The 23,452-nt window shown below is 31.7% G+C and overlaps 1 protein-coding gene across 1 annotated transcript in view; it reads left to right on the forward strand.

Moving 5' to 3' along the window:
• Positions 1–23,218, forward strand: part of Nbeal1 (neurobeachin like 1) — a 195,151-nt gene extending 171,933 nt beyond the window's left edge. Inside the window, exons 48-56 of the mRNA XM_026405354.2 lie at positions 1,584–1,673; positions 3,520–3,629; positions 5,040–5,212; positions 6,509–6,603; positions 8,461–8,577; positions 9,187–9,348; positions 9,984–10,132; positions 12,032–12,167; positions 15,604–23,218. Coding sequence (XP_026261139.2) covers positions 1,584–1,673; positions 3,520–3,629; positions 5,040–5,212; positions 6,509–6,603; positions 8,461–8,577; positions 9,187–9,348; positions 9,984–10,132; positions 12,032–12,167; positions 15,604–15,705 — 1,134 coding nt within the window. The 3' untranslated portion in view covers positions 15,706–23,218. The remainder of the gene's footprint in view (positions 1–1,583; positions 1,674–3,519; positions 3,630–5,039; positions 5,213–6,508; positions 6,604–8,460; positions 8,578–9,186; positions 9,349–9,983; positions 10,133–12,031; positions 12,168–15,603) is intronic.
• The last annotated feature ends 234 nt before the right edge of the window (positions 23,219–23,452 follow it).

The following is a 23,452-nucleotide window of genomic DNA, read 5'->3' on the forward strand; positions in this document are numbered from 1 at the left end:
CTTTCTAAGGATAGCATTCTCAGGCCTGTTGTGTTTTTTTTACTGCCTGTAAAGCAATCTGTAAAACTCTATTTGAACCATAATCTGATGGATATACGTTATTATATTTGTTATATAATGCTGGTAGGCTGGGCGTGGTGGTGCACACCTGTAATCCCAGTGACTTGGGAGACTGAGACCAGAGAGTTTCGAGTTCAAAGCCAGCTTCAGCAATGGCGAGGCAACTCAGTGAGGCCCTGTCTCTAAATAAAATACAAAATAGGGTTGAGGATGTGGTTCAGTGGCCAAGTGCCCCTGAGTTCAATCCTCAGTACCAAAAAAATAAATAATAATAATGCTGATAGGACTATTTTCATTCTATCTAATCATCATCAAAGAGAAAAAGCACATAAGGAGACATGTTTGTGACAGGTTTTTATATGATAATACATTCTTTTTTTTAAAAGAGAGAGAGAGAGAATTTTTAATATTTATTTTTTAGTTTTCGGCGGACACAACATCTTTGTTTGTATGTGGTGCTGAGGATCGAACCTGGGCCGCACGCATGCCAGGCGAGTGCACTACTGCTTGAGCCACATCCCCAGCCCAATAATACATTCTTATATATAAATGGGCAGTGACATATTTATCCTTTTCTGTGTGCACCATATCACATGGTAGCTTTTCCCCAAGAACAGTTATCTAGAGCAGAGTCAAGAACACAAAAGATATCCTTGGGTACTAATAACTTATTAGCCTTTTTTCATCATCAAAAGAGATGTTTCTCTTTACATTTCTGTGAAAAGAGAGATCCCTCTGTAGGTCAGTACTTTTTACTTGGTACATAGTAGGTACCAAATAATGTTGTTACCCTAATGTTAGGTATCATTTATGAACTATTATCCTATTGGGGAACAAAGTTAAAATTCTTGTTGTCTTTCATATTGTAATAAAATAACAATAGATGTTTTCTGAGAATGGTATTATTAAATAGTAACATTGAGGCTTTCAGGAAAAATACCTCAGTTAACAAAAGAGGTCTGTTTTGGGGAAGTTAAACCTAAAAGACTTTTTCTATGAATTATAATCAGTTTTCCCATTTGACTTATTGACAAATGTATTTTTACATGATCTATATTTTCTACTTTATATTCATAGCAAGGGAAAAGAAAAGATCATAAATCACTGGTTGTTTAAATGATTGCTGCTCCTTGAAATCTACATCTCTGTTTAACAGTAGAATAGTGGAATAGAAGAAGGTGATAGTTTCAGAAGTTTCAAGTATGCCATCCAGGGCTGGGGATGGGGCTCAGTAGTAGCGTACTTGCCTGCCATGTGTGAGGCACTGGGTTCAATTCTCGGCACCACATGTAAATAAATAAAATAAATAAAGGTCAACAACTAAAAAAATTTGAAAGAGAAAAGTATACCATCCAAACTTGGTATAAATTCCTTTCCTACATTTTAAATTCAATGATTATATGATTGATAGAGTAAAGTGCCATATCATAGGGTTCATTCTTCTTTAAAGAAACAAATTTTTTTGTAATCTGTGACTAATAAATATGAACAGAGCCAACCACTGAACCTCTTTTATTTTACAGGGAATTAGTGATGGTATTCCACTATTAAAAGCCATTGTCCCCAAAAATCAGTCTCGTTCTTTCATGTCTCAAGGCAGTCCTGAGTTACTGGTAAGTTGACTTATACCTTGGTCACACTACAGTTCCTATATCTATTCTAACTTACCAAAAAAAAAAAAAAAAAAAAAAAAGGAAATAACATTTTTTAAAAGCCATTTTTGGCCTGGGGTTGTGGCTCAGGGGTAGGAACGCTTGTCCAACATGTGTGAGGCAATGGGTTTGATCCTCAACACCAAATTTAAAAAAATAAACAACTAAAATAAAGTTATATATATAAAAAAGCCATTTTTAAGAATAATAGAGGGCTGGAAATGGGAGCTGGCTTGTAATCCCAGTTATACCAAACACTGAGGCAGGAGGATTGCCAAGTTGAAGGCTACCATGAACAAGACTCTGTCTCAAAAGTTAAAAAGGGCTGAGAGGTAACAGCTCAGTAATAGAGCATTTGCCTAGCATGCTCAAGGCTTTGAGTTGAATCCCTAGTACCAAAAGTAACAATAATGATAACAATAGAGAACATTTTTATAAAACTAATTTGATGGAATTCTGTCTTCAGTTTATGTGGCTTTTAAGTAGTTACTGTAATTGTAATCTGGAAAAATAAGTATGTGAAAATTTCTAGAAAAATAAATATGTGAGGCTGGGGCTATTGCTCAGTGGCAGAGAACTTGCCTAGCACGTGTGAGGCTCTGGTTTCAATCCTTAGCACCACATAAGAAGAAAAATAATAAAATAAAGGCATTCTGTTCATCTATAAATACAAAAAAAAATTTAAAAAGGGCTGGAGATATAGCTCAGTTGGTAAAGTGCTTCCCTCATTTGCACAAGGCCCTGGGTTCAATCTCCAGCATCAAAAAAATAAAAGAATAAATATGTGAAAAGAACCAGGAAATTTTATGCAGGGAAAACAAGAGGATAGCATCTTATATTAAAATTTATTATAAAGCTATAATAATAATAATGAGAAATAATGCAGAATATGTTAACATATATATTCAGGGCACTTTGGTCAATGTTTTACATGAATTTTTCATTTAATTCACCTAATCCTATGTGATAGGCACTACTGTTACTTCCCTTCTACAGATAAGAAATTAAAACTCAGAGAAGTAACTTGCCCAAAGTCACAGATCTAGCAAGTAAGAGATCTGGGACTTTGGCACATGTACAAAACCTTGGTCTGCTTTATTCTAATTTTATCACTTAGAATTAGACCTATTTTTATAATTATGCATATTGTTTGCTTAGAAAAGACTTCTAGTAAGATGAATTCTTGTGATTTTCAATTTTAGTACCCTTTTTTTTTTTTTTAAAGTTACGTGAATTGAGAGATAGGGGTAGTTTGTTACTTTTCTAATCAAGGGGGTAAAAAGCTTTGCATTTTCAAAAGGAAGTATTCACTGTATCAATTCAGGGAGTCCTAACAGTTCATTATAAGTTCTAGTTCTCAGTCCCTAGTACCACAAAATAAATAGTGCTGAAGTAGATAAATTCTTCTGATTTATGTTCTAAATGATGTGTGTATCATTTTTATGATGAGACTTAATCTTGAATTTTCTGACTGCCAGTAGTTGCTAATAAACTTTGAGAAATTATGAGGAAGAAAATAAGGGCCTGGGGATATAGCTCAGTTGATAGAGTGCTTGCTTTGCATGTACAAGTCCCTACGTTCAATCCCCAGCACCACACGTTAAAAAAAAAAGAAAAATATATATATATTTTGACAACTTTTCTTACAGTAAGATAGAGCTTTGTCCACTTTAACTATTTGAAGACTTAATGAGTTTCATATGTTAAATACACAGTACCACAGTATTCCCCAAATGATAAGTGGCCATCTGATTGTTCTTCAATGCTTTCTTTAATCTTTTATTTGAATCTTCATTTATTTTTTTAGATAACAGTAAGCATGAATTATGTTATTGGAACTCATGGATGGCTGCCTTATGATAGAAGCATTTCTAATTACTTTACATTCATCAAGGATCAAACTGTGACAAATCCAAAGTAAGTAAATGAACATTTAAGGCAGAACAGCTAAAGTCAGTACCTTATTGCTGGGAAAAAATTGATTCTGCTCTTTTTTTTTTAATCTTTAAAAAATATTGGTTTGTTATAATTATACATTTCAATAGAGTTTGTTATACTTCTGTTCATTTTGAAAGTACTGTCTTGAGACCCAGATTTTGTCTTCTTTTTAAGTTAATATTTATTTTTTAGTTGTAGTTATACACAATATCTTTATTTATTTGTTTTTATGTGGTGCTGAGGATTGAACCCAGGGCCTTACACGTGCTAGGTGAGCACTTTGCCGCTGAACTATAGCCTCAGCCTCTTTTGTCTTCTTTTTTACACCACTCCTATTCCCTTCCTTTTTCTTTTCTTTTATTTTTTAGTTATAGGTTGACACAATGTCTTTATTTTACTTTATGTGGTGCTGAGGATTGAACTCAGGGCCTCACACATGCTAGACGATCGCTCTACCTATGAGCCCCAGCCCCAGCCCAAATTCCCTTCCTTATTCTGACTTGAAAGGATCCCGACTTGGTTTATAAACCAAGACAAGATTGAATTTCTATAACTGCAGCTATGAAAGCAAAAATTACATTACAAATAGTGTACTTAATTTTAATTATATTCTACTTTATAACTTCTGAATAAATTCCATGTGTTTAAGTAGTAAGAATTAACTTAGTTATTTTTTTAAATTTCCAAAAGTTATATTCTAATTCAATGTGATGTTTCTCTTACTCTGGGTTGTCTCAGCTATATATTAATTGTATTTTTTTCTAACTAAATCATATTCAGTGTTTTGGGGATCAATTGTATCATATATGAAAACTATTTAAAATGACGTGCTTGTTATTATTGTATCTCTCTTGTCTTCCTCAACTAGAATAAAATTCCATGAGATTAGGGGATAATATCTTTTTTCCTTCTTACTCCACATAGAACATAGTAATGTTGTCTTTTGTACAAAGATTATTCTTAGCAAATTAATGTGGAATAATAGTTGTAGAACTGAACTAGAATTAGCTCCTCATTTTTTATGTACACACTGCAATCAATTGTGTCTTTCTGCAAACTCTAAAAAATTTGCTACACTCACAGATATTTTACTTAGAAGCAGATAAAACCCATAAGCTTGTTTTGCTTGCAATGGAAGAGCAGGTCATCATGAGCATTGTTAGCTATGCATTTACCTCAAATATATCACCTTGTGAAGGAGATCCCTGGTTTTAATTTATTACTGATTTTCTTTGTCCTGGCATATCCTATCTTGTCTTTATACTTTGGGGCTGCCATTAATAGAATTGTCAATTTTATTAAGTTGGCCTTAAAAGCCCAGATTTTAAATAGTTGATACCAAAAAAGTAATCTTTCAAGAAAAAGTGTAATGTTTAATTGTGTTTACAGAACTCAGCGTAGTATGAATGGTCCTTTTGCTCCCGGGCTGGAGATCACTTCTAAGCTATTTGTAGTATCACATGATGCAAAGTTGCTCTTCAGTGCTGGACACTGGGATAACAGCATTCAAGTGATGTCACTTGCAAAAGGCAAAGTTATCTCCCACAACATCAGACATATGGGTAAGCATTAACTTTTTAAAAAAAAAATTTTTTAACTTTTTGAACTATTTGAAAGTAGTACATGTTCCCTATAAAAAGCATTAAATTTTTACCTTTTTTGGGGCAGAGGGTACTTGCAATTGAACTAAGGGGCACTCAACCATTGAGCCACATCCCTTGCCCTATTTTTGTGTTTTATTTAGAGACAGGGTCTTTCTGAGTTGCTTAGTGCCTTGCTTTTGCTGAGGCTGGCTTTGAACCCAAGATCCTCCTGCCTCAGTCTCCTGAGCTGCTGGGATTACAGGTGTGCATCACCATGCCTGCCAAATTTTACCTTTTTGGTGGTGTGTGAAGGATTGAACCCAAGGCCTTATGATGGTAGGCATGCATTCTGCCACTGAACTGTATCCCTATCCCCTAATTTTTACCTTTGAGGCTGAGTGAACTTTTTGATAGTGAAATATTATAAATATTATATGCTTTTTATATTAAATTCTGATGTATTAGAGGAATACTAAAGCATCATACAAATTAAATACACCTTCATCAGGTATAAAAGATGTTAGAATAAGTTTAATTGGCTGATAGAAATAAGGATTTTAAGACAAATTTATAACAAAATATGTCATCATTAAATAAAATATCAACTTCCCTATTACTGTATTAACAATAAAGCATGAAATAGATAAAATTGTTGAATATAGTTTAACCTGATGTGTCTTTGATATAATAATGAAAACACTGAGCAGATTTATTTATTTATTTATGTTTAATAAAGCTATTAGGGAGCGAAAATGGAATCTGCTGCTAATTTTGTACTAGTGATTCCTCCCATATCACATAGATAGCTCAACTGTTTATGGTTCAGGAATTTTTTTAATATATTTGTGAATTTACAGCATGATAATATGTCCTGTTTTTTATGTTTTGTTTTTAAGGACACATATTCTGTAGGATTTTAATGCCCAATTGAAGGAGAAAATGATTGAGATGAGAGGGGAGAAAAGTATAACAAAAATTAACTGGGGTTCATTTCAAGATATCTGATTCTAATAGACTTTGCACATACCCAACATCTATACCTCACACTAACAAAAAGAACTAAAAAAGGATAATGTCAAAGAAAGCTCTCCGTGATTTTTGATATTGCTTCTTTCATGCGTAACATGTTGCCAGTAGTTTTTAATGCCATTTCTACATTCCTCCCTGTTATAGAATAACAGCTTTAGCAATAGTTTGAGCATTAACTAAAATTGCTCTTAAAGTTCTCTTTCAGCAAAACCAATATTTCATTTTGTTATATACCTTTTCTTACAGATATTGTGACTTGCTTAGCTACAGATTACTGTGGAATACATTTGATTTCTGGTTCCAGAGATACCACTTGTATGATATGGCAAATAATACAACAGGTAGTCACACATTTAAATATTCTTCGATTAGATTAGAGATTCACTTTGAGAAAACTAACAAGATGTTCTAATAGGATAATGAACTTTTCTCTTGCAGTAGATGACTTTTTGAACTCCTTTGCATTCTTTTACCTGGATTTTTGTCCTGTACCGATCATTGTGTTTTTTTTTTCTAGGTTTAAATTTTTTCAGTTATTGCCTAATCCCCTATACTTTCCGAAAGTTTCTCCTTGTTAACCTTTCCTAGGAAAATAGTGATTATTATTATTGTCTAGATAGCATAATACTTTTACTGCCCTTTCTATTGGAATCTCTGGAAATTATAGATTTATAATTTTCATGAACCTTTTATATTCTCAATAGTATTCAGGAAGTTTCTCTCTCTCTCTCTCTCTCTCTCTCTCTCTCTCTCTCTCTCTCTCTCTCAAGTTTTCTTGGTTTTCTACCTTTCTCTAATAGGTTTAAACCATTCTTGAATTCCTGTAATAAACCTATGTAATTTGTGGTATATTGCTATCATTTTACTATCATATTTTATTTGCTAGTACTTTAATTCTTTATCTACTCTTAAGCGAAATGTATCAGTTTTTATTCTGTCTTTGTTATGTTTGTCAGTTTTTGTTCTGTCTTTATTGGGATATAGAACCTTTTTTAAATGAATTTGGGGAGTATCTGGTTTTTGGTAACTACTTGATTTGTAACAATTAAAATACCCTATACACATAGATAAACACTCAAAGGTTAAGAAGACAATGTGTCTGAGGTAATAGAGTATCCAGAGAAGTTAGTGCACATTATGCAGAATTAAATAGAGGGTGTGAATAGAATTGCCTAGAATAATCACAATAAAACTAGCTGGGTGCAGTGGCACACGCCTATAATCCTAGCGGCTCAGGAGGCTGAGACAAGAGGATTGTGAGTTCAAAGCCAGCCTCAGCAATGGTGAGGTGCTAAGCAATTCAGTGAGACCTTGTCTCTAAAATACAAAATAGGGCTGGGGATGTGGCTCAGTGGCCGAATGTCCCTGAGTTCAATCCCTGGTACCCGCTGCTACCCGGCCAAAAAAAATAAGTAACTTGTCTCAACTATTTAAATGTTCCATAGTATAAAAAGTAATATACAAGTAAAGTATGGTGAAGACATGAAGAAGGAATATTTTTTCTTCTGGAAGAAAACAGCTTAGAGACAGAGGATTCCTTGCAATAAAATTATATTAGTAAAACATAATAACAGTTCATTGAAATAGAAGGTTACAGAAGAATTAAGGTTACAGAAGAATCAAACTGAGAATAAAACCAATGCTATTACGTAAGTAAACAAACACAAAGCAGAAACAGGAAGAAACAGATTTGATGTATTTTTCAAACCAAATCAATGGCATGAAAGAAAAATTTAAGGTAATCAAAGTGAGTACAAATACAAAAATAAAATGATTATAGCAGTTAGAGAAAGGATGGTATCTCTGGATATCTTTAATAAGTCAGCATAAAGATAATTGAAGTCCCTGATGTAGAGACCTTCAGTAAATGAGAAAGAGAAGAGATATAACACAAAAAGTTTATTTGGAGTTAATGAAAAATAATTCTGTAGATTAAAAAGGCAAGTAATATACCTGGAAAAATTAATCCAAGATGGTCAACATTGAAACCATTCAGAGTAAGTTTTTGACTTTAACATTGAGAATAATTTAGAAATTCAAGTAGAAACATAATGAGTACTACAATGATTTGACTCAGTGGTTATGATAACTTACATTATTATTTTATTATTAGAAAGTTTAAATGCATAATAAACTTTTTTATTAAAAAACGTAATAAGAAAACTCTTTTCATCTTTGCTTTTCTGTTTTAATATTAGGGAGGCGCGCCTGTGGCCTTAGCATCTAAACCTTTTCACATTCTTTATGGACACACTGATGAGGTATTGAGTGTTGGCATCAGCACTGAACTAGACATGGCAGTGTCAGGATCAAGGGTAAGAGTTCACTTGAAAGAAATCCTAATTACTTTTTCTACAAATGTTAAATATATATATATATGGGTGTGGGTGTGTATTATAAATAAAATAAAGGTATTGTGTCCATTTGGTTGTAGATGGACACAATATCTTTATTTTATTTTTATATGATGCTGAGGATCAAACCCAGTGCCTCACACATGCCAGGCAAGCACTCTACCACTGAGCCACAACCCCAGCCCTTCTATTGGGGATTTTATTTGTCTTACTAATTAATGGAAGAGGGTATTCTATGAGATAAAATACTACTTGAAATCCAAAATTGGAATTTTCCTAAGATACATGTGTGCTTGGTAGAATGATCATTTTCTAGTTCCCTTTCCATGTTTGTTTTCCAACCACTTTACTATCTTGTTTTTTAGAAACAATTTTATTTATTTATCTATTTTTTTAGTTGGCAATAGATTTTATTTTATTTATTTATATGCAGCGCTGAGAATCAAACCCAGTGCCTCATGCATGCTGGACAAGCGCTCTACCACCCATCCACAACCCCAGTCCACTTTCTTTTTTTGTGATTGTTGATTTCCCTTCTGTTTTTCCTTTTGTAATATTTCTTATTTGTAGGATGGCACTGTGATTATACATACCATTCAGAAAGGTCAGTACATGAGGACTTTACGACCACCATGTGAGAGTTCTCTATTCCTGACTATTCCCAACTTGGCTATATCTTGGGAAGGACATATTGTCATCTACTCTAGCAGTGAAGAACCAACCATCCTCAAGGTATGTAACACTTTCATGTAGTAGATGTAGACTACAGATAGTATGTCTTTTCCTCCCAACATTTATGAGGCAGTTGGAGGAAGGAATGAATTCCGTATTTTAAAGAGACTGTTTTTCCTTTCATCATTGAGTTTTTTATTCCTTACTGTTAGACAGACCTCCACTATAATCTTGGCCTTACATTTGTATTTTATTTTAGGAATTTCTATTGGTTTGTATAATACATGATTTCTAAAAATAAATTCTGATTATGTGGGAGTTCATAATTTTACATGAAATGATAGTCAACTGAAATTATTTTCACACAATGCAGGGTATAAATAAATAAACCCTGAATTTTATTTGTTTATTTCTCTTCAGTGATAAAGCTTTTTAAATATTAAGGAAATCTTTTTGTTTTATGAATATTGAGTATTTTTGGACTGGAAAGAGATTTTAATTCTTTTTTAGGGATCAGATTTCTTGTTTAATGTTTATTTACTTGGCAATTTGATTTGAAATCACTCTAAGATTGTCTATACACTTTCTCTTTAAATACAACCAAATTGTAATCATTTTGTTATAGTTTTAGCAGACAATATAAAAACTGAACTTTTATTCAAGACTGTTAAATTTTCCTCATCAATTCTTTGTAGGATAAGAATGCATTACACTTGTTTTCTATAAATGGCAAGTATCTAGGATCTGAAGTCCTAAAGGAACAAATATCAGATATATGTATAATTGGAGAACACATCATCACAGGCAGCTTACAGGGATTCCTGTCTATAAGAGATCTTCACAGGTAAGTAATAAAAATTATTGAACTGTCACTTAATAAAAGGTAATGGGCCTGGGGTTTTGGCTCAGTGATAAACTATTGCCTCATGTCTGTGAGGCACTGGGTTCAGTTCTCAGCACTGAATATAAATAAATGAATAAAAATAATAAGGTCCATCAATAACTAAAAAATATTTTAAATAAATAAAAGGTAATGGTACTGCCAACATAAATGGAAACCAGGAATCTAAAATTCCTAATCTTTTGGTTTAACATTTATTAATAATAAATGTAAATTTTTATAAATTTCCTAGCTATGGAACAAATTGAGGACGATAAAGGATTCCTGGATTAGTAAGAATAAGGAAAACACAAAGATAGGGGATTTGGGGAGAGAGGGATAGAAGTGAATCTGATGTGGATGTAATAAGATAGAATACTCTGGACCAGGAAGTAATTTATAAGAAAGATTTTCCAGAGTAGCAGGGTAACTGAAGAATACTAAATTTTAGCACACATTCACTGCTCAAACATCCCTCTCCTTCACTGCATTAAATAACAGAAGAGGGGCTGGGGTTGTGGCTCAGTGGTGTAGTGCTTGCCTAGCATGTGTGAGGCACTGGGTTCAATTGTCAGCACCACTTATAAGTAAATGAATAAAGTAAAGGTATATCAACAGAAGAATCCCCATGCACAAATAGATTAACTTTAAAACCACTTTTAGTTTGCCTCACCATAATAAAAAGTAAATAAAATCCATTCCAATTATATCTTTCCAAGAATTTTTATAGCCGCAGTTTTAGAGTGCTATTAACAGAATCTACAATTAGAAAAATCAACAGAATCTTTTAGCATTTTTTTTCTAGAATATGGTCTGTATATCCTAGAATTCATCATTTTGTATTAAGCAAACACAGGCATTTATCATAATGGACTATCAGACAAAGCAAATTGATCAATTTTATGGACCTCAAAAGCACATACACTCATGTGCACTTTTGGAGCTTTTTTTTGGCATTCTTACATAACTTCCACTTATTAGTATACAAGGTAAAAAACATTTAATGAAAGAGGCTTATGTGCCCAGTACTGTTATATTTATTCGTAATAACTGACCTTAAGGGTTTAAGACCAGTTAGAGAAATATAAATATTTGTGAAATTATAAGAATAATTTAAAAACTAAATTATATTGTGGTAGTTATATGTGTAGGAGGAGTTTTAAAGACAGTAAAGATTGCTGTGGATCTCAGTAGTCAGAAGTCTCCATGAAGGATTAGTAGGAACTGAGTTGGAGATGGAGGGCCATCTTCTGGAGGTGAGGGTAGGTGAGATATAAGAAAAGAAAGCACAAAGGCATAGGACGGCAGTGAGCACAGTATGTACACAGAATGCTATATTTCAGCAATAAGGTTAAGACGGGTAGAACAAATGCCCACTGATAATCTGAGGCTCAGAGAATAATGATGGGTTCAAGAGCTTTATTTCCACCTGTTTTAGGAAGGACACTAAAGACAAGAATGTAGTTAATATCCACATAGAATCCTACCTGGGTTTTTGTTTAATTTGTTTTGTCTCTTACTTTTCCTCTGATCCCACCTGCAAACCGCTGGTAAGAGAACATATAGGATATTTCCATCAAATGAGTAATAAATCAGAAAAAGGATTTGTAGTAATAGAATGGATTGGAAATTAAGGAAAAAGAATAAGGTTCTCTAGAGAATAAGCAAAATAATTTTTGTATATCAGGTTCATAGATGTTTTATTAATATTTGTTAGATTATAGATGATTGAAGAAAAACATGAATCTAAGTACAATGACAAGGTGGAACTAGGTGATCATTAAGTTATCTTCTAGGTATAAGATTCTGTGAATCCTTTATATATGCATGTAATAATGTCTACGTTTTTTATTTCTCTTCTAGTTTGAATCTCAGCGTCACTCCATTAGCCATGCGATTGCCTATCCACTGTGTTTGTGTAACCAAAGAATACAGCCATATTCTTGTAGGTTTAGAAGATGGCAAATTGATTGTAGTGGGTGTTGGCAAGCCAGCCGAGGTAAAACCTAGTGTCATGAATTTCATTTCCCGTACTATTGGGGATTCCTTTGGTTCTCCTTCATTCCAGCTGACTCAGAAGTCTCCATTATGGATAAACAAGTTCAAAAACAAATTTGATTTTTCAAAGGGCAGTAAATGAAAACAGAGGATAAAGTTGTTATTCAAGAGTGGTGTTTATATTGTAATATAATTGAAAAATACACATTTGGCAGTGTTTGTCTACCACTTTACTGGAATTAAGTCTTTTTTATTTCAAATCTAGATAGAGGACCACTACATGAATTTTTAGTTCATTAAAGCCTTTTCAAATCAAACAGTAAAACTGTTTAATTTAATTTTGACAAATACCCAACATGACTATATGTCCTTTTGTAAAATCATCATTTTTTTTGTTTAGAACTATGAATATCCCCATATTAATGTGTTTACTTTCAGTGAGTTTCCTATAATAACTATCAATTTCCTTGATAATGGTTTATCAATTACTAAATATTTAAATATCATAAATCATTGTTTTTAGGAAAACTTAGTGACTTACTCAAAGTAATTTTGTGGTTTTCCAAGAAATTTATTACAGAGTTAATAATTATAAATTGGTGCCTCAGTCTTGGCTGGGCACAGAATCATGAGCCACCACACACCTTGTAGATTCAAACAGCAATTCTTTATTCCCGAACTCACACCGGCCTCTACACATGTTCTGGGGAAATCCCCGTTCTGCTGCGCATTCACATCCCAAAATACTTTCTCAATTCCACGAGAACTCAACGGGAACTCAGGCAGCAGGAACGCCCTGTACCCAGCAGCAATAACCTTAAACCTGGAACTTCCCTAAAACCCAGATTGTCTTAAACCGGAATGCCTTAAACCCAAATTATCTTAAACTGGGATACTTCCTAAAACCTGCAGGATACACCTTAAACCTGGATCCACCCTGGTCCTTGAGCAGGGTCACCTTTCTCAAAGACACATGCAATGTCACAGCAAATTTCCATTTAACATGGGGTACGCTGGCAAGGAAATTTTGATGCGTCATTCCTACTTGGCAGTGGCCCTCAGCAAATTGGGGGGAGGGTGTCATTATTGGTCTTTTCTGAGAAATCTAATTATATAGCATCTATAGGGATTATTTTAAGAAATTAATATTACATTATCAGTGGTTATGATCTATTTTAGAGCAAAAGAATATTTTGCTTTATAAATGTTTTAAAATTTCTTTAGACCTTATGCTGTTTGTCCAGGATACTCTTAAAAGTGCTCTTAAAATGATGGCAACATTTAGTTTCAGATGTGATAATCCCCCAAACAATGTGAGCAGTTCAGTATCTCAGTTCTTCACTTATATTTAAACCATTTTGAGCACATCTTCATTAAACAGTGAGTTTTTTGATTAATGAATTTCCCAAATCAGACCCACCTCTGCTTTGCTAATGTTATGATTATATAAAAATTCTGCTGAAACTTTACTCTTCGAGTGTTTCACTTTGTGTGGATTACCCAAGTGCCTTTTAAATTTGCATGCTTTCCCCAACTTAGGTAAAAGTTTGTTAGTTTCTGATCTTACTAAATTTTTTTTTAGTGAAATGACTGTTATATACATACATTTTATTTTAAAAATTGATTGGAAAAAACACCTAAGCAGATATATTTTGTAGGACTAAATTAATGTTTTTTACTATTACCAAAATAAGTTTGATATTAGTAAGATTTATATAGTCTACAGTACATAGAATCTGAATGCTATATAGATCATCAATAAAAGTATTTTCTATTTTATATCTTTAGATGTAGTGACTGAATTATAGATCTATTATAATAAATTGAATATTTAGAATCTTTCATAATTAAAATATAATTTATTATATAAATATGACTGTAGAATATGAGCTAGATCAATAGTTATAAAGTCATTTCTGTTTCTAGATTTATTTTTATTTAAACATTAAAATCTTAATGTATTTTAAATTATATATCATTTTTATTATTCTGTCAGTGTGAAATTTGTATTTATAAATCAGATGGTAAAGTAGTAATAGAGTAATGAAAATACTGTTTCAGAAAATATATCTGAAGCGAAAATGCAAAACAAACATCCAAAGCCACTAGTAGCTTTTTAAAAAAATATTTATTTTGTTTATTCATTTTCATGTGGTGCTGAGGATCGAACCCAGTACCTCACATGTGTGAGGCATGTGCTCTGCCGCTGAGCCTCACAATCCCAGCCCAACCACTAGTATCTTTGTATGAAGCTTATCTTTTATCACTCTAATAAATGTACCTGAGAAAACTTACTATTAAAAAAAAGGTGGTAGAGGAATCACCAATCTAAAAAGTAGACTATAGGTTGTGCAAGGTGATGCACACCTGTAATCCCATCTACCTGGAAGGTTAAATCAAGAGAATCACAAACTCAATGCCTACCTGGGCAACTTTGTGAGACCTACTCTTAAAATAAAATGAAAAGAGCTGGGTATAATAGCTCAGCAGTGGAGCGCTTGTCTAGCATGTGTGATATCCTGGGTTCAGTTCCTAGTATCACACAAAAAAATTAAAATATTGTACATAGAAAAGTGATTACAGCAAATCATATGGGATTTTTGCTTCGTTGATATGTAAGTGCTTTTCAAATACTTTTACACACTGATTTAATTAATATTTGGTGTACATTAAGGAAGGTGGTAGGTGGTGCATGATTAATGGTGAACAAAATGTGATTCTTACCTTCAAAGACATTTTACTATTCTTGCTTTCTAAACTACCTTTAATCATACTATTGTTAAATGTTATTTTTTAAATTCTAATATCAAATATTTTTAAAATATTTTCATCAAAACATGGTTTTAGCTAAAGTGCAGTGGTGCCTACTTATAATCCTAGTGGCTCTGGAGGCTGAAGGAGGATCTTGAATTCAAAGCCAACCTCAGCATGGCAAGGCACTAAGCAACTCAGTGAGACTCTGTCTCTAAATAAAATTAAAAATTGAGCTAGGGATGTAGCTCAGTGGTCGAGTGCTCCTGAGTTCAATCCCCTATACATGCCCCTCTGAAACAAACAAATATGGTTTACTTTATTTTTGTCCTTATGAGTAGCATTAATAGTACAAATACCAAAAAGAAAATCCTCAAACATGTATATCTCCATTGGCTAGATTCATAGTGTAAGAAGCTTTTTTTTAATGAAGTGATACATATTTTGGTTAAAAGAATGTGGTAATTTTGATATAATTGGAATATTTTCTTTTTAAATTTATATTTGGCATTAGACCATTCCACCTAAATGACAATTACAAGACTTTATTATTAATCATGCTGATTATGCTAACAAAAATCTTATTTATCCTTCATTCTAAAAAATCAGTGTCTTATATATTAATTTCATATATCCTTTTATTTTCTTAACATCTATTCTTCATTTTTATGAATTACTTTAAACAGATGCGCTCAGGTCAGCTTTCTCGAAAATTGTGGGGATCTAGCAAGCGACTCAGCCAGATTTCAGCTGGAGAAACTGAATATAATACTCAAGATTCCAAGTGATTATTAGTTCCATCTTCTGTGATAAATAACTGAAACTTGATTTATTGCTTTGTCACTTTAACCACATCTCTCAACTTTCTGAAAGGTTTTAAAGTCTGTTTGTCCCTGAAAATAATTTTAGGGAATGCCACAATTTGGTATGGAGTATATAAAGATGTAGGTTGTATTCTTATCCTTTTTAAAATTTCTGGTTAATATTAATGAATCAAGTCTTATTAAGCAATTCTTGTTATATATTAAGATGAATTTGAGAAAATAAATTTGATTCAATTTACTGGCCTGTTCCTAAAGATCATAGGATCCATTTTAAAAAAGCTAACTTCTAAAATGAAATTAGGTTCAATTCACTTTTTATTCTCAATAGCAAAATTTAAGGTATTTCTATAAAAAAGTAAAGATAATGGGACAGTTGAGAGATATGGCTTTCACATATTCTTTAGTTAATCATTTTCCTTTTCACTCACCATCACATAAAAAATATCAATTTTCATGAAACTCCCAATTGGAGGGAATAATTTTAAAACCACCTGTTGCACAGTTGGATTTTCAAAACTCAGCAAAAGTTCCAGGTTTGCATTGTAAGATTAAAATATGAATATTGTAACTGGTAAATTGGCCCCTTCTGCTTCTATTTAACACATTAGTAATGATAATTTATTGAATTGTATTATTATTCTTAAGTAATAAAAGTTGAGTAGGAAAGAAGAAACTAGAGATATTGTTTTACAGATGTATTTCATTAATAGTATGTTTAAGCAGAAATGCTGATTGTGATTTTTATAGTGGACCCTTTAAATGGCATTTGCAGCACAGTTTATATCTGCAAAATTTAAAAAGTTTTGACTTTTTCTTGGATAAGCAAATAGTGTGTTTTGCTCTGATAATTAGAAGAGTTAGCAATAATACTCAAATGTGTTACTTTTTTACCTGAATATCTGTGTGATTGATGAATGAATGGAAAAGATACATATGACCTAAAAGTAGCCATTCAGACAATGTAATTTTTTTTAGAAACACATTTGTTTCATTTATATATGACTGTTAGGATTACAGTTAATTTTGTTGTAGTTAGTTAAATGTTACACTCTTCTTTATCATTCAAGATTTTGAACCAAAGGTCTGGTTGATTTAATTTGGCGTTCCAAAAGATTGTTAAATCTAATTCTTTTATAAAATCATCTTTTGAGTTAGGTCAGAGAGCTTTTATGTGTATCAGTTTTATTAATCTGATGTTCCTTGGGTTTGGAGGAATTCATGAATCTGTAACATTGTGCAGAAATTTTGTATGTTGAATGCATTTTCAGGAAAGAATGACAGCAAGGCTTTCTTAAAGGGGATTATAAACAAAAAAAGAAACAGAACATTTTTTTTACAGTAATTACCTTCTTAAAATAATATTTTTTATTCCACAAATCATAGATTTCCTTCCCTTTGATCGTCTTCTCTATTGAATCTTGGAGAAATTTTCTTTTGGTTTTCTCTTTCATGTTGACCATGGTATCTCATACTCTTTTCTTTAAAATCCTATGAGTAAAACATTTTTAAGAAATAAAGGATTGTGGGGGCTGGAGTTGTGGCTCAGCAGTAGAGTGCTTACCTAGCACGTGTGAGGCCCTGGGTTCAATCCTCAGCACCACATAAAAATAAATAAGTAAAATAAAGGTATTGTGTCCAACTATAAAAAAAAAATCCTAAAAAAAAGAAAGAAAGGATTGTTTAGGGAAACTTCTGAATAGTTTTATGGGTTATGAGTTAGGACTAATAAAAATTATAGGATAATTTTCTTTTTAACAAATTAAAATCCTTTATTTTATTCAGGAAAAAATAGCTGCACTTTAGGTAAATAACACTGAAATCACCTGATGCGAAAATAGACACATAAATGTGAAGTCCTCTTTTGAGAACTTCAGGAATTCGTGTTGGAAAAAAGTCTTTATTGACAAGTCAATATAGTGTGTTATGATTTTTAAGTGAGATTTATTGCTTCTCTTTGTTTAACTGATTCCCAGTCTAGTACTTCACTCATGTTGCCAACAGGACCATCTCATTCTTAATTTAATCTTAATTTCTTTAGGAGATTTCAGATGTTTGATTTTTTTGTTGTTGTTGAAAAATTCCATATTTTAAGGGAATATTTTCTAAGTCAAAGCTTTGTACATTTTTCTTTTGTTTATTTAATCAGATTTTGATATAAGATACCTTTTCTTTTTTGAGATCACTTTATAATATTGGATTTGAAATTATTTTAGATACCAAAGTTATAAAAAACTTAGATAATTAGAGAAAAATTATTAAATTGTGCTGCATTTGAGATGGAGGAGCTGGACAAACAGTATTCATTTTATAATGCAAATAAGAAACTTTCTTCACACTATAATATCTTATCCAAACTAATACTATATGGTTAGAATAGTAGAATTATTCTTCACATTGCTGTTTTCACAAAGTAAAAACCAAAATTGTGGATTTTTTTTTTCCTTTTGTACTGGGTACTAAACCCAAGGGCTCTTACCCACTGAGCCCCCAGCCCTTTTTATTTTTTATTTTGAAACAGGGTCTTGCTAAGTTGCTGAGGCTGGCTTTGAACTTGCAATCCTCCTGCCTCAGCCTCCTTAATCAGTGGGAAAATTGTGGAATTTTGAGAATATTAGCAAAAGTATAGAAGAGTGAAAATTAAGTTTTATTTATTAAAATAAGCAAATTTAGTAGAACTTAGCTGAGTAATATGTTCCTCACTTAAACAGTATGCCTCAGCGAATTAAATATCACTAGATAAAATCACTGGTAAGATACACTTTTGAGAATAGTGTATTTAGATGTTATCTGTAGAAATTATTTTTGTATTGTATAATGGCAGAAATTACCTCTATATTTAGAATGGAATAATAGGTGGGCATTTTTGTTGATTAATATCTCAACTTGGCTGTTACCAAGTCTGTTATCTTTGTAGAACTTTTCATCTGCTTTTGTTTCTTAACACTGGTGATGATGAAAATAAGAATCTCAACCTCCTGGTGATGGGGAGCGATTTATACTGATGTTTTCCTTTTGGAAAGTGAGGTCAAGTATTACTAAGTGCACTTAGAAAATAAGCTTTATAAGAATTTATATAACTCTTCTCAATCAATATTCTGTCATTACTTAAATAAAATTAGAAGAGAAAAGGAAAAATAGATCAGGACATGAAAATCAGGAAAACATGTAAAAATGACGTTTGATCAGTTGGTTTAATCATTTTAGCCTGTGAGGCTCAGGCCAGCTCTGAATAAATTTCTACTCACTTCCTTTATGTTACAGTGTTTCCTTTTGTAGAAAAAAAAAATGCCAAGTATTCATTTTGTCATCATCAGGAAGTATCAATGAGGTTTCCTTTCTTTCCTTAATTTAGGACACATCAAAATTATCCTTCAAAAAACTGATATTGAACATGTATTAAGCTTCTGAAAGAAATGTGTCCTCATAATTAGAATTTAGATTTGAAGGTTGACTCTTAATCTAAGACTTTATATTTTGCTTGACTAGAAGTAGGCAAACAGCATTTACTTAAATACTAAATTTTTATTTAATGATAGAGATATGGCCTTTGCATTTAAGTATATTTTATATTCTTATTTCTAACGAAATCACTAAAGATATCTTTAGTTGAATTTAAGGTTAGCTCCTTTTATATATTTATATTATAAAATAAGCAGGATTGTCTTAACTGTCTTTCCAATGAAAAGATGCAAGTGCTTGGACAATTTTAAATGTAAATATAAGATTGAATATATAATATGTGTGTTCATGCACATTCATGTGTAAGGGTGTTGGTTTTTTCATGTATCAGAGTTGTGGCAGTGCTTTTCCTGATGAAATTAAGACAACAATATATTGTTATCAGTCTCCACTTTAATATTCAAAATATGGACAACAGCCTTACCTCTTTAATTTAAATGTAGTATATTCTAAGCCGGTAGTTCTTAATTGAGATTACAGATCAGACTTATCCATGGAATATTTTTTTTAAATATATGAAGTCCAGGCACTGCTTTGGACTTTCTGAATCTTTTTACTTGATATTCTTGGCATAAAACATAATGTCTCAGGAGTATTATATGTTTTCAAGTGTCGTCCATTGTAGAAATTATGTCCATTTACTTTTATAAACTAGATACAATATTTACAGATTCATTTAAAAACAGGCTTAATCATTATCCTGAGAGACATTTTGTCTAAAATTTGCTTTGAATGGCTTTATTATCTTTGTTTTTCATGTACAGAAACAACCAAATTTCTTTTTTAGTTGCATTACTCTTATATTATGAACTCTCTGCAGACCTTTCATATTTGAAATTTTTTTAAGGAAGGAATTTTTTTAATACCTTTATTCTATTTATTCATTTGTATGTGGTGCTGAAGATCGAACCCAGGGCCTCACATGTGCTAGGCAAGCACTCTACCGCTGAGCTATCACCCCAACCCCAAATATTTGAAAATTTTAACTAATATTTGCCTTCAAAAATGTGTGACTGGGGCTGGGGATGTGGCTCAAGCAGTAGCATGCTCGCCTGGCATGTGTGCGGCCCAGGTTGGATCCTCAGCACCACATACAAACAAAGATGTTGTGTCCGCCGAGAACTAAAATAAATAAATAAATTAATTAATTAATTAAAAAAGAAAAAATGTGTGACTATGCTGGGGTTGTGGCTCAGTGGCAAAGCACTTGCCTCGCACATGGGAGGTACTGGGTTCAATCCTCAGCACCACATAAAAATAAATAAACAAAACAAAGATATTGTGTCCATGTATAATTTTAAAAAATTAAAAAAGAAAGTGTTTGCTCATAGCTAATATGAATTCCTAATAAAATCAGTATTTTACACACTTGAATTAGATAACATTTTAATAAGAGAATTAATAAAAAGCCTGAGTAGCTACAAATGCTAAAATTAAAACATAGAATTAGATCTCTTGTAGCTTTTAAGCTTATAATCAATAGAATCTTCCTACTTAAAAAGTAATGTATAAATTTTCTAAGTACTTCTGATGACTTCTTACATACAGCTTCTATATAGACATGATCTTTAATTTTTCATTAGTGTTAGGGGCAACAGAACATTAACATTTAAGATATTTGGTCCTAAATCGAAAACAATTAAATTTTCTTTGTTAGAAAATATAAGACCATCCTAAAATAAAAGGGTGATATGATGTGATTTTATTTAGTATAAGAATTTTATGTAAAAGTGATCATTTTATTAAAATATTTTTCTGGTATATGGTAGTAATTCCTCACATCTTCTCAGATTATTATCTCACTAACTTTTGTCACATGTGTGTGGTTTCTAAACGTATTGCAGGATCCAGACCTATAAAGCTAATGTTTTAGTGACAAGTGAAAACACATAAATTCAGTGTCATTTCTCTTTCTTTTAATGCTTGTCATCTTACAAACTGACAATTCAGATGGAAAAGAACAAGTAGAAAGTCGTTAATTCAACATTTTCCATGGTACAGTTTTCATGTTTCTTTAGAAACTTTTTGTAAATATAACCATAATAATAATAACACAATTTTATCATTTGAAAAATTATTCAGCTGGGTACTGTGGCAGACACCTATAGTCTCAACTCCTTGAGAGGCTAAGATGAGAAGACCACTTGAGCCCAGGAGTTAAAGATCAGCCTGGGCAACATAGTGAGACCCTATCTCAAAAAGAAAAACAAAAAAATCATATTTATATTTCAAAGTTGACTATAAATGAAGGTATATATGTCTCCACTTAAATGATGGCTGTTTAATTATTTACATTTACATTTATAACTACTTTTGAGTATACAAAGTGATTAGCTGCTTGTAATGCTTATTATGATGTGAGTCTAAGAAAGTTTAGGATTTAGATGAGATTGAAAATTTTACTGATTAAAACATTTAACTATTTTTTTAAAACAACTCTTATTCCAATTGTTCTTTTTAAATTTTGATTTTGATAATATATTTCAACTTAAGATATATTAAAATTAATGGTTCTCTGGTAGTGTACTATTCGACTTTAAAATGCTATTTTGAGTGTTTTCTGTTGGTAACATTTTCCCACACTATCTAAACAATATATTATACCATTTAGTGAACTAGACCTACAAATTTATAAGTGCTACTCTTGTATTTTGAAGAGAAAAAAAAGCCCTTGTCTGTAATAGACATAATTATTTTGCTCTTCAGAATGCTGGATTTATATTAGTAAATAAGTGGTTCTGGCAGGGAGATACCAGTGTCAGATTTAACTGATAAATATTTCTTACGTAGGGATTAAAGAAAATAACTTGATTTCTTCCTTCAGAAATTAGATTGCTCTTCTTAAATTTTTATTGGCTTAATTATATTAGTTTCTATACCCCTTCCAAAATTATGGTATGTTATAGTAGATTTTACTGATAAAGGTCTTTTACATTTTAGAACATGTTTTCCTATTCTCTTTTTACTAATTTCAAAGACTAATTCATAAACATCATCACCAAATCTTATTTATGACTACTATTTACTTTATAGTTAACTTTATTTAAGAAAGCTTGTTAGAAATCCATGTGAATGTTTTATTTAGAAACCCTTAAAAGATAGGCTTTCCTTCCCCAACTATTTGCTTTTATACACTGGGAGCAAAAATTTAGCAAAAAGTAATCAGAGATATCTGGTCAGCCGTTTTCATTGCTATGAGAATCCATTAAGGCAGAAAAATTTCAGGCATATATGATTAGTCTCTTTTGTCAGTGCTTCTGGGACCCAAATAAGTAAGAGCATTTCACTGTTTATTAATAGACGATGACAGTCTTGAATGCATGTATATTTAGAGGAGTTAGCTGAAAATTCAGAACAACTTGCTAAAAAAAAAATACTTAGAAATTTTGCTGCTACTTAAATATTTAAGAAATTCAAAAAGTTGCGTATTTATTTTAAAGTGTTCCTTCTCATTTATTCTACTGGAATTGACCATGAAACAGAGAACATTAAGCCTTATTTATATCTAATTATTGACTGTGCAAACTGTGACTAACTGGGTATTTGTATGCCAAAAAAAAGTTTTTGAGGAAGTTTTAGACTTAAAGATATGTAAATAATTTTGATTAGTATAACAAACTTGCTGTTAGTTTGGTGCAATACATTCTTTCCCTCCTTGTCCTTCTAAAATTAAGTATATTAAGATGTATGTTTTGTTCCATTAAGTGATGTGTTTCAAAGATTCTATGTGTGTACATGAGTTAATGTTTGATTTGTTTCTGTATAGTGTGATCAAAGATAATAATTGAAGATTTTGCACTTTTTTAGTCCCTTGGAAATTTGTATTCTAACACTTTTAAAAAATGTACATTTATTTTGTACATAATAAATTAGCTTTGTATATGAAAATCAGTTTGAATCAAATAAAAAATGTTACCTTCAACAGTTGACTTATCTATAGAGTCTGATTAGAACTTGGCTTTGGCAAAATTCTTTGTTAAGCAGAAAATAAATAGGCCATTGTTTATTTCTTGTATGAGTAGAAGTTCTTTGGTAGTCCTATGTGCACAAAATAAATATTATTTTAATTAATCAGATTTTGTCACACATACCAATAACCTTTAATTCCAAAACCACCTCAAAAATATTTTGCATTTTTTGCCCTTATCAAATGATCATATATTGTAACTCTCTACATGTAGTTAATCAAATAATACATTAGGGTTTTTTTTTTAACCTTATTTCCTTTCACAATTAAAATCTTTTCTCCATC

Source organism: Urocitellus parryii, chromosome 1 (assembly GCF_045843805.1).
Source record: "Urocitellus parryii isolate mUroPar1 chromosome 1, mUroPar1.hap1, whole genome shotgun sequence".
Lineage (NCBI taxonomy): Eukaryota > Metazoa > Chordata > Mammalia > Rodentia > Sciuridae > Urocitellus > Urocitellus parryii.